This window comes from Acipenser ruthenus, chromosome 24, assembly GCF_902713425.1.
Source record: "Acipenser ruthenus chromosome 24, fAciRut3.2 maternal haplotype, whole genome shotgun sequence".
In the NCBI taxonomy this organism is placed as follows: domain Eukaryota; kingdom Metazoa; phylum Chordata; class Actinopteri; order Acipenseriformes; family Acipenseridae; genus Acipenser; species Acipenser ruthenus.
The window spans coordinates 7,477,144-7,489,615 of NC_081212.1; the positions used below are offsets into that span (position 1 = coordinate 7,477,144).

At 43.1% G+C, this 12,472-nt stretch overlaps 1 protein-coding gene across 6 annotated transcripts in view; it reads right to left on the bottom strand.

Moving 5' to 3' along the window:
- LOC117429602 (protein CASP-like) overlaps positions 1-12,472 on the bottom strand; it is a 163,267-nt gene that overhangs the window by 20,164 nt on the left and 130,631 nt on the right. For 4 of the 6 annotated variants that reach the window (XM_058998293.1, XM_058998292.1, XM_058998291.1 and 1 more), the window contains 3 exons: positions 7,900-8,169; positions 4,090-4,278; positions 758-1,025 (listed from right to left, as the gene is read on the bottom strand). The exons of 1 other annotated variant lie outside the window; for it this stretch is intronic. In XM_058998293.1, coding sequence (XP_058854276.1) covers positions 758-1,025; positions 4,090-4,278; positions 7,900-8,169 — 727 coding nt within the window. The remainder of the gene's footprint in view (positions 1-757; positions 1,026-4,089; positions 4,279-7,899; positions 8,170-12,472) is intronic. One more of the 6 variants, XM_058998294.1, reaches the window with a different exon arrangement.

Sequence of the window (12,472 nt, forward strand, 5' to 3'; positions counted from 1 at the left end):
TCAACGCACCATATCTCATGTGGTACACTTACTTTCTAATCACCCTGTAGAATAAGAATGTCAATGAATAGTTTAGTTAAAATTAGACAAGTATTATTTATGTCTGCTTCGACCCACCTACTAATGTATTACTGATATATCTCTATGTAGGTTTTTAACATAAAAATGTATTACACTAAAATCATACTTTCTAAACGCAGCTCTCTACAAAATATTCACGGGTGTAGGAAGAAGTCAATACATAACCGAGTCGGTCTGCTTGTGATGTGGATGTGTTGTGACACCCTGAATCCTTTCTGCAAACTCCAGCTCGAGAGCCTCTGGTGTGGTGCATCACTAGTGTGCACAGTGACTGAACTTCTGTAAGTGTCTCGGCTCAATGACATCCTCACAAGCACAGTGCTGTTTAGTTGGCTAGACTTTTATTGCTCTTCATCTTGGGTGAAAGCAATCCTGCCATCACACATCCACACTTGAAGCAGGTATGTGGACCCCAGCTCCGAGACTGGCAGTGTGAGTTAGGGTGCTAACACTCTACAGAGTTCCAGCTCCGAGACTGGCAGTGTGGGTTAGGGTGCTAACGCTCTACAGAGTTCCAGCTCCGAGACTGGCAGTGTGGGTTAGGGTGCTAATGCTCTACAGAGTTCCAGCTCCGAGACTGGCAGTGTGGGTTAGGGTGCTAACGCTCTACAGAGTTCCAGCTCCGAGACTGGCAGTGTGGGTTAGGGTGCTAACGCTCTACAGAGTCCCTGCTCACCTGTAGTTGTGGAACCAGTTGATGACGGTGCTGGTCTTGAGGTTGAGCTGGCTCGCGAGCTCCTCAATGGTTTTGGGGGAGGGGTATGGTTTCTGCTGGTAGGCTCGTTTCAGGGCCTCCTTCTCCTCTGGTGCCAGGACCACACGGGGCTTCTTGAGGTGGTGCTGCTGATGCTGGGGACTGGCCCCCTGGCTGTAGTCCAGACCAGCCAGGTTGCTGTCACCCGGCTGACTGTCACTCACAGAGCTGTGGCGCCGCTTCATGTATGCTGTGGAGACACAAGGGGGCGATACTGAGTTACAATACAATACAAAAAAGTACTAAAGTTTAAAGACATGAAAAGAAAGTCAAAGGGCAAGGTTCTGTAAGACAGGAATTTTGAGGCAGAAAAAAAATGAAATATTCAGCTGTTTCACGTTAAGTGGGTATATTTGAAGAACTCATCTCATGCCATTAAATCCTATGTAGGCCTCTTTGCTCATTTTAAGGAGTTTTTTCTTAATTTGCATTCATTTTTTCAATTACAACGCCATCTTTAAACAACTTCAGTTTTCAGTGCGTTTAGCATTATGAGATGTGAGCCTACGAAGCCGACACTCAAAATATAAGAATGTGACAATAGACAAGTTTCTGCAAATATACCCTATGGTAGTTCCATTAACACACAACTTCCACTATAAAACATATGTGGTCTTTTGACCATTTTGCATGCAAAATGTCCCTCTTATAGACTCTTGTACAGTAAAACCTGCCTTAGCGACCACCTCTGAAGAGAGACCGCCTGTCACGAGTGACTACGTGCAGAGGACACGGAACGTCTCGCTCCTATAACTGTGACCAGCGACCACATTTTACTCCCATCCATAAAAACAAACCTGTAGGATCAACTGATCTCCGCTTATCAGTCAGTTTCTTTGAAGTTTCTAGCAAAAGATTTTTTCTTTTGCTCGTTACCGTTTCTGCTTTATACGGCTTCATGCTCAACATGAACCCGAACCGGAACTTGAACACACAGGAACTTGAAAGGAAGATGTGAAGATGTGTTGAAACGAAAGGTCTACACTACTGTAAGTTACAGTTTAAAGCTAAAAGTAGTCAACATGGAAGCAAAAAATAAACAAAGCAAACCCAAAGTGTTTCTTACCCTGGAGCAACGTGTTGAACAACATCACTATAGAAGCTGGTACCAGCTGCCAAACAGTTTGGAAAAACAAAATCCAAAACCTGTTCCGACTGAAGGCAGAAATCCTTGTCGATTATGAGTCAAGGTACTCTAGACTGAAACCACGCTCATTTTTTTAGAAAACATTTTAGTCTTTTTGATAAGGATTGTATAACTTCACAGTCTAGAAAATAATAGCTTGCGTTAGTACTGCATTTCCTCTTCTTTTGAGGAACATAAATGTTAATAAACCCACCAAGAGATTTTAAATACAGTACTGTATACTGTATGTAAAGTTAATACAAAAAAAAAACTAAGACAGTGTAGTGGATGCCTTTTGAAGCCTGTGATTAACATTTTACAGGAACCATCAGTAACAACAGTAGCCTTTCTGTACATCGTAGAAGTGCCCTTTTTACAGCTGACCTTTGAAGAGCAACCACCTCTTACAAGCGACCACTTTTGCTTACTCCTATGAGTGGCCGCCCCTTGGCAGGTTTTACTGTATTTTATTACGATTCAGAACACAAAGTGAATCTCAGTTGTAAATTCTTGCAATGAAGAGTACTGGTCAGAGATGGTAGTAAACGTGTAGTGCTGGTAATTCTGCAGTTTTCCCCCATATGTTTCCTTGGTTATACTATGCATTTACCAGAGTTTACCATATCTCTCTGGGATTTACAATACTTCCCTATGCTTTACCATATTTTCACTGTGCTTTATTACAATTTGCTCTGCTTTTATTATGGGGAACCTATTTAATTCCCATTAGAATCAAAACCCCTCAAAGAGTAGGCCCATACTGAGGTTCTTTATTTCATATTCCTTAACCAGGCCGATCAAGTTCAATGCATCATCTGCATGCCCTCTGCACAGCATGCCACTGAGCACAGCACCTCTACATTTAAAACAGTGTTTCTTCTGCCTGCCAGCAGATGGCGCTCTTTTTTCACTTTTCTGATCAAAACATCATCACTCCCTTAACTCGTCACAGCTTTACCACCTGGAGTTGCACAGGTGCATTTTCTCAGTGAGTTGGAAGTGGACGTGAGTAATTTCAATTGGTTTTCTTGACAGCAGACTTGATCTACACGCTTGTGTATAGCCATTCGTCCCACAAACGTATCCCAATGGATGGAGTCCAGTGATTAAATAGAGAATATATAATAACCCATGATGCCAAAATATCTTCGTATCCCCTGGATAGAACAGTCCATACATACCAACGATTAAATTAAGCAATACATCCTAGTGATACTTCAAATAATATCCATTGACTAACAAAGTATGACTATGACTGGGCAGAACATTTGTTCTTAATTCTACCCTTTCAAAAAGAATGTGGTTCTGCAGTGGTGACTGACTGTCAAGACTGGTATCACACGGAATACTTGTTAAAATATTCTAGATACACATCATTGATCAACATTGCAATTAGCAGTATTCTGTTAAAATGAGCTTCTCACAGTGGCAACAAATTACTTCAATTGAAGTCCCTGTTAGTCAATTAACTTGGCTTCAAATGAAGCTGAAAAATGATCATCTAAAATACCAATTCCTAGTCTTTCAAAGGAGCAGAACGAATACTCCAATCTGGATGAACTCTCGTACTGAGTTAGGAACACAAACCTGGCTGCTTTAGAAGTAAATCTGATGTCGGCCACAGTGCGTCAGGTAAGAGCTGCAGATGCCAGAATCTACAGGATTGTTTAGTCCTGGAACAAGTTTTTCATGTTTATATATTCTTTCAAAATTGAAATCTAAAATATTGGAATATTCTTCAATTGAATGAGCTGGACAACAAAAGTATAACTTGTACCATATTACTCCAAATAAATGGAGAGTTAAATAGACTGAGTTCCCCACTAAAATACCTATTACCTGCTTCAGACAAAACATTTGACTGAGACAAATAATAGGGTTCAAAAAAACTCCCCCCCCATTCATTTCCAGTTATTGATGGACAGAGAGACAGACGGACACAGACAGGCAGGCACAACTGGACAGTGACGCACAGCAACATGATTGACACAGTAGGAAACCTGTGCAGAAGTTCCTGAGCGGTGTCACTGCACTGAGTGTGGAGGCAGTGGCCCCCCCTCAGTGGGTAGGACGGTGGGCAGGGGGCTGTCTGCGGGGGCAGTGCAGGGATGGGGTGGGAGCGGGTTACCTTTCTTCTCCATGCGCTTCATGTCCATGAGCTTCTCCACGTTGTGCGGGTCGCTTAGCCAGAGTTGCATGCGCACAAAGGGCTCCCTCCCCTTCAAGCTCAACTTGTGCCAGGGCTTGGGTCGGGCCAGGAGGTCCGAGACAGAGCCCTGGGTCAGGCCTAGGATGGTCTCCCCAAACAGCCGCTGCCCTGCAGAACACAAGCACAAAAGGATAGGGGGTGTTAACCCTTCGTTGTGCCCAAACACTTTGCAGCTCAAAGGGGTCGCGAGTGCTTTGCAGGCCGCAGGGAGTGACTGTGCCAACGCAGCAGTGGGATGGGTTGCAAGGCTGGCTTTGTGGTGTAATAAACAAGGCTGTCGTCCACAACTCAAACACTCATTGTTTCTGAGGTATAGGAGTGTAGTGGACAAACATGTAGGCTTTAACAAAGGCCTACGCTGTCACAAGCCTTTCCTAGACTTTCGTTCCACTTTGATCAGGTGTACTGTCCTCTGTCTGTTCATTTCTAGTATCGCAGGCAATAGGATCCAACCTACAGGTCAACTCAATCAAAATACCCAGCGGTGCTTTATGTCCTGTGTTATTTCCCATTTCTATGGTGCGATTCAATGAAACTTCATAGGTGGACACCCACATACGCAGCTGTGTCAGCAAGCATGGCAAGACGTGACTGTAGCATAAAAAGCAAGGAAATGGCTCTTGCAGGGTCCTATTACCTGCAAAGTAGGAAAGAAGTGAACTATAGTGTTAGCTTTACCCGTCCGCTTAAACAGGTATTCCTCAGGATGGTAATAATTTGTAATAATTATATCCAAGCCCAGACAAAACCTATTTGAAGAAAAAAATGATCGCCATTAATAGTTTCTAAATCAGATCAGAAGGTAGCCAAGACAGCAATGCCTGCTGTATAACAAAAAATGCAGTAACAGTTTGTCCAGGTAGAGACACCATACAGTGCAAACAAAATATTGGCATAACCACTTTAAACCACAGGGTGGCAGTGTTGTGATTCTCAGTCAGGTTCCAACACAGACTAAACTACACAATCTGATACAAGACACCACCCTGAGCTCTTTTGAAGTTCTTGTTACAATCGGTTTGTATCGGCAGTTCAACATATCTGCATGGCCTTACTCCAGCATGCTACTAGTTTAACTGGAGGATCCCACAACCAATACAAATTAAACACACACATACTGAACCGCAGACCTGGGGCCAAGTGCAATTCGTACTTCATTGCAATTCTAATGTAATTGTAATTGCACCTCTGCACACCTATGTAATTGTAATCACAATATCACTGATCGATTACAGTTCACTCATTTATTTGTCATTCGATCATTCCACTTTTGGATGAGCCCATTTGTTGGAGAAATCTAGTATGTTTGTGTAATTGCACCTGTGATTATTGCTGGTTATTTATATAGAGTAAACATGTTAATGTGTGGAGTTGTTGCTGTTTTTAGTGTAATTATAAGTATACCTGTAATTACTGCAGCATAACTGTAACTAATTGTAATTGAACAATGTAGCATTGTAATTGTAGGCACACAACACTTGCCCTGAAATGGGTGTCTCTTATAGTCAACCCCAATGAAGAGATCATCTCCCAGCAATCGGGTCCACTTGGTCTGGAATGACCCGATACCATCATTGGTGTGAAATCCATTTCTTTAAACAATGTCATCTCTGATGTCACAACAAGAGATTACATTAGAGAAGCTCTGGAAGCATTCCCTAAAGATCACATCAGCCACTTCACTTTTCTTACAGCGATCCTTTTACATACAGAAATACCAACCAACCCTATTCCAAAACCATGTGCAGTCAGGGTTTATAAAAGAAGAGGCGAGCGTATTTACACAGTGGAAAAACACAGCTCTGTTCCACTGAGAGTGTTCGGGGTCAGCCCTCACCAAGCCCCCTGCTTTTGAAGCAGAGTCTCTTCTTGTGTCTGGGCTGCTAAGCACACAGCAGGGGGGGGGCTGGGTTAGTAAGAAACACGAGCGAGAAGAATCAAGCAACCAAGACCCCCTGTGGCTGCCAGACCAACACAACAGCAACAAAGAAACGCACGCCTCCCCCTCGGAATACTGTCGTTTCTTTTTTAAAATAAACCCTTTCAAACACAGCTAGGCACACTGTCTTCTAATGTATTGAGAGGTCTTATAAATCACTTTCAGAAATACTAACAGAAACCTAAATTCATAAATTCAATGGCAAACATTTAGACTATAAATAAGCCAATCACTGTTAAGGATCAAAATTCCAGTACATCTTATCTTGTGCGGAGATGCCATGCAGTGCACAGAGCGCAAGACCGAATTCTAAAGTTAAAAAACCACAGCTTTTATTATTATTATTATTATTATTATTATTTATTTCTTAGCTGACGCCCTTATCCAGGGTGACTTATAATTGTTACAAGATATTGCATTATTTTTACATACAATTACCCATTTATACAGTTGAGTTTTTACTGAAGCAATCTAGGTAAAGTACCTTGCTCAAGGGTACAGCAGCAGTGTCCCCATCGGGGATTGAAACCACGACCCTCCGGTCAAGAGTCCAGAGCCCTAACCACTACTCCACACTGCTGCCCGTATGTTTAATAGTAGTTTCAGAGTACACTCTTGGTTTTTTGTGACTTATAATAGTTAATATGTTGTGTGTCGGGTGTCTCTTATTGTAACAGAAATCATTTTGCACAGTGCCTCGTTTCATGGTACTCTTGCCCAAACTGCACCCGATCTCCAATACCAATAATACACTCCACTTATTAACCTAAACGTACACTGCATTCAAACAGCCAACACTGCTGATACTGCCTAAAGACTCTGCGTACCTTTCAGCTTATCGAAGAGGGACAGAAATAAAAGCGCCACAGCCTAGCCTGTGTCATCAGGAATTCTGGGTGGCAAATCGTCAACCACATGAGGAAAAAGCAAGGGAATGACTTCTCCTCCCTCTGATAAACCTGCCTGCACTTCCAATCTTGAGCCGCATCCAAAAAAGGCTAAAGGGAAATGTCAGTGCCCTGGGAGCCAGCAGACAGTAACTGTTTAATTATAGTGAACCACAGATGTGTGGATTACATTACTGGGTGATAATGGACCTGGAATTTTGCAGTGAAGTGCCTTGTTAACTATTGTATGTATTTCATTATCACAGACTCGATGCAATACTTATGGTGTGTTTCGAACCAACAGGACACAGCCACTTAAAAAAAATCAACCTCAAAATTTTTTAATCCACATCAATACATATTATATACAAGAATGCATGCCTCACTGTGCATACAACAAACACTCGAGGTAGCAACTGTGCACTTCAGAATAAAAGTGGATACAATGAACTCTCTTTTCTGTGGAGGAGTGCTCTCACCCAGGTTGTTGAAAGAGCAGGTGAGATACACAGAGCTGGAGGAGTGCACTCACCCAGGTTGTTGAAAGAGCAGGTGAGATACACAGAGCTGGAGGAGTGCACTCACCCAGGTTGTTGAAAGAGCAGGTGAGATACACAGAGCTGGAGGAGTGCACTCACCCAGGTTGTTGAAAGAGCAGGTGAGATACACAGAGCTGGAGGAGTGCACTCACCCAGGTTGTTGAAAGAGCAGGTGAGATACACAGAGCTGGAGGAGTGCACTCACCCAGGTTGTTGAAAGAGCAGGTGAGATACACAGAGCTGGAGGAGTGCACTCACCCAGGTTGTTGAAAGAGCAGGTGAGATACACAGAGCTGGAGGAGTGCACTCACCCAGGTTGTTGAAAGAGCAGGTAAGATACATAGAGCTGGAGGAGGGCACTCACCCAGGTTGTTGTCGGTCAGCACCTCTTTGACCTTCTTGGTGATGACGTAGGTGTCCAGCTCGGGGGACATGGCCACCATCTCCTGGATGCCGAGTCCGGAGTGTCCAGGGGGGGGCAGTGGCGTGCCAGGCTGGGACTCGGATGGCTCGCTGGGCTCCGGGGCAGCGGGCTGGGCGGCCGGCTCTCCCAGGCTCTTCATGGACTCCCCTCCCGAGCTCATGGGAGACTCAGGGGCTGGGCTGCAGCTCGCTGATGTCTTGGGAGTGCTCTCTGGAAAAAAAGCAGACAAGGGACTAGTGTCAGAGGGGGAATGCAATACTGATTACTGGAACTGTCCCACAACACAAAGCTCTTTCAGTTTTAAAGGACAGAGAATATGACATTTTATTCTTAATTTTAGGGTATTTGATCACATTCTAGGGGATTCAACTGTATTTAAGTTTTGTTTTTATTGTGAATTGGAGATCAATACATTTAAAAAAATACAACTAAGGTACACTTGATTTACCATTTAATTAAAGAAGTGCTTCACTTGGCTTGCCCTCCCAAGAGCAGAATTATATTGCCTTATAAAAGTGGTGTACTGATATTGTTAATCTGAAGCTGAATGTAACTGTTCTGTTTTTACTCAGTGGGGGTAGATGACCATTCCGTATCATTAGGGACAGTTTCAAACATTCAGGCAATGAGAAGTCCAGTATTATAATGTTTCAGCTAATGTCTTCATCAATGACCACTGATACTGCCCAGATATATATCTATACACTTGACAAGATCGGAAGTCCCTGGATTGTCAGCACAGAGTGACCATGAGCTCTCTGCCAAACTGCCCCCATCAGAGAAGCCGGACAGTCACTTATTTGCACAGCTCCTATGCAGTCTGGTGTGTCTATGGTTATATTTCATTGAGCTTCACATTGTCACCTAATGAGAATCTCCCTGGCCTCGCTGGCAGTTCTTTATTGTAAGGTCTGAATCGTTTCTTAACCAGTTTATTGCTGTATTTTGTCCTTTTATTGTTCTTAATAGACATTTTAATCCATTACATCAACTTGCTAGGATTGAATTTGCTACAAAATATATTGGAATTGTGTTGCTTCCTACAGAGATTACCTTAACAGCGAACATATGTAGCTGTGCAGTTATTTTGCTTGGAAAATGTCTCAACAGTAGACACAAGCAAGCAACCTGGGAGCCAAAAGAAGCTCAATAAATTCAATGAGAATCACATCGTTCTGAAGACACTGAGTCGAAACATTTGTCACTGAATTTATTATGTTTCTAAATTCTGTACTATTGAGTGTTTAATCGTCATGGATAATCCCCAAGAGGCAAGCTTGTGACACAGCGTGGGGAAGCGCAGGTCTCTGCACAGAGCTGTATCTCCGACAGCTAGAACTGGAGAAGTGACTGTACAATGGAGACTGGTATTACTGTACATTAAATACTGTACAAGTCTTTGAAGAATTGCAGAAACCTGTTTTTGGGTGTCAAATGAAGAACAAGAATCCCAATCAGTCATACTGCCTTGGTAGTAAATAGATCACATTGGCAGTACCATTGTGGGCTGTCTTACTAAACTTTTGGCCTTTTATTGAAAAGGGGAAGATTATCTAGTCAGGTTATTCTGTCACATAGACTTACTGATGCATGGCTCTATATAGGTATGTATACAGGGTTTAAACACACAAGGGCTATTGCTCCCCCATAAGAAACAAGACCCACCCCCCTCCCCTAAGAACATCCCTTCATTTTTAAAGTACACAGAAAATAACAATTGATGATCAAAATGATAAATTCAAATATCTGATCACATTCTAGGTTGTTATACAGTGTAAGTTCAGTTTACAACTGCAAAGCGATCAATGCATTTAAAAAACGTTACCAATGATTTCCCAATTAAATAAAGTGGTGCTTTAGCTCGGCCCCCTAAGAGTCAAGTGGTTACGTAGATGGAGAGACACAGACACAGACAGAGCTATACATAGAACACACTGACCTACGCAAGAGATAAAGAAAAGAAACACACCGTCTCAAACAAGCAATGCATCTTCCACGGTTCAGGTAGGCGTATTAATCGACACATTTTCACATGCACACAGATGCATCACCACCTCCGTAAGTGAATGAGCTGTATGGATGACTGCCGAGGTGCTGCAGTCTCAGTGCAGGCTGCCCTGCTGCTTGCGAATGCGGCCCACGGTGAGAGACTGGGCCAGCCCAGCAGAGGAGAGCTCTGGCAGGCCATCCATCTTGCTCAGGCTGCCCTGTCAAGGACGGCACAGACTGCCGTGTGGTGAGCCGGGGAGCCGCGTCCTTTAACCCGCAGCAAGGTCAGGCTGTCGGCTGGGGGAGGGGCTGCTCGATGCTGCTAGAATGGGATCCCCAGCGACTGCTTAATCCAATTGAATAAAAAGAAGCAGAGGACCCCAGTCCAAACTCAAATTCAATGCGGCCCAACAGTATGCAACTACACTTATAAAACTATAAAAAGATCAGACTGTACATGAGTCCAACATGTATTTGTGATCACCAGTTATGTACAGTAAAAATGAATTTTGTAAAGGCAGATGGACAGTACAATACATCAATTCATTGCCAGTTTAACACAGGAGATGTGATTTTCCCAACATAAAATGTCATATTGGTAAAATTCCTTGAGGGAAGTTGGGGTTGAAAATCTCCAGAATGGACCACATAAACTACTCATTACCTTGGAGATACCCCAGTCTTGGGTAAGGAAGCTCCTGCCAACCAAGTGCCTACTATCAAGATCTTTACCTTGACTTGTATCAGGGAGATGCAGCTTTTACTGTACATATAATAGAATAAATATCAAGGATTATATTTACAAATTAAAATAGCATATTTGCTAAGGCTGGATTTGAATCCACAGCACAGGATTGAGGCATGTCTCTATTACTCTCACTAGCAGAGGGGAAAGGCGCCCGTCTGAATGTAGACACTCATTTCACAAATGAATTGTCTTTCAACGCTGTCCTCTTCCAAGGGCCCTGTGTTTGTTTGCTCAGCCTCACAGGGTGCACTGTAGTCCTGAGGAACATCTCTCTCTCTGTGCTTCACCTCTCTGTACGCAGGCTGGCTGCAGCTTGCAAGTGAGCAGTCCGGGCTGCTGTCACTTGCGATCATCTCCCGCTGTGTTAATGGAAACAGCTGGGAGGGGGCCAGTCAGTTTGCATCTGCGGCAGGAGGGATTTCCGCTTGGTGACATTTTTACTGCCGGCGTGGCGAGAGGCGCGAGGGCTGGAGCTGAAATGACAGGTTGCCCTCTGACACCGTGCCTGCCAACCACCCACAACACAACCGCTTGGGGAAAAAAAAAAATAAAAACCACGAACGCTGCTGGTTATACTGGGAGCAAAAAATATACTGCAGTAGTATCCATCCATCCTGTATTGAAGTCATCACTACTGTACGTTAGTTATCTGAATAATACTGCTCTATATTTGTTTAAAGATGAATTACCCTTATGAATGACTTTTTCCCTTTATTCTTTTATACAATACAGTGTTGATGCAACATGTGTTTCATTGTGTGAATCTCACACTAGCACCATTCTATGCGCCAAGAAGTGCACTGAATACAGTTCACGGATATAATCTGATTCAGAACAGTACTTATTAAAAATCTAAACGAATATACTAACTGGATTCTGTACGATGTGTTGAGCTACTTTAAATGTCAATAAGGTAATTTTTTCAAAGAGTCTGAGAGGAACAACACACGAGCGTTACACAAGTTTTCCACACTGAGAAAGCACTGGTGTTTAAAAAGCAAACTGTAAATCTGTTACCCCAAAGAGATCCCAAATGAGTTAAAAGCCTAGTTTCAAAGCTTCTGGGCAGCATCACCCCTTATGGGAAATCCTCCCCACAGGAATGTAATTACAAAGTGCTTTCCAAGCCTACTGACATCAGCACGGTCCAGATGCTTCCACTGAAGTGCTGTGGATCGAATCCCTTCCCCTGGCTCTGCATTTTATTCATGGTCAATCCTACTCACATGCTCAGTACAGGCTAACATACTGGAACAGTGTCAGAAAGCAGGGGAACGCGTTTGTGGGTTAAAAAACCGTACAGCACGCTACCTTTACTTTACAGAACAGAAATATTCTTCTATTCCCTCATGTGATTATTCTAAGAAAAACACTGCTGAATAGGAAAACTAAGATCAACCTCTTTTTTTGTGTGTGTTTTTGTTGAAGGAATGCGCTGGTTACCTTGGGGCACAATACCTTAGATCTCGCCCGCTACTGCTGGCATTCAAGACAAACAATGAAAGCAGACAGATGAGGGGGCAGGATGTCTCGTCACACTTTTAACAAACTACCTGGAGCGGTTTTCGCTTACGTCAAGACCTAAGGAAGAGACTGTTTTGGTTTATTTAATCACAACATCTTAGTTAGCGAGATCCATTTATCCTACCAAGAATATAAAAAACTCATATATAAAAGTGAACAAGTTTGCTGTGCCAGCCAGCAGACCCCCTCAAAGCAACAATCGGTAGAAAACAGAAAAATCTCACCAACACCAAACTAACACAGAAACAAATA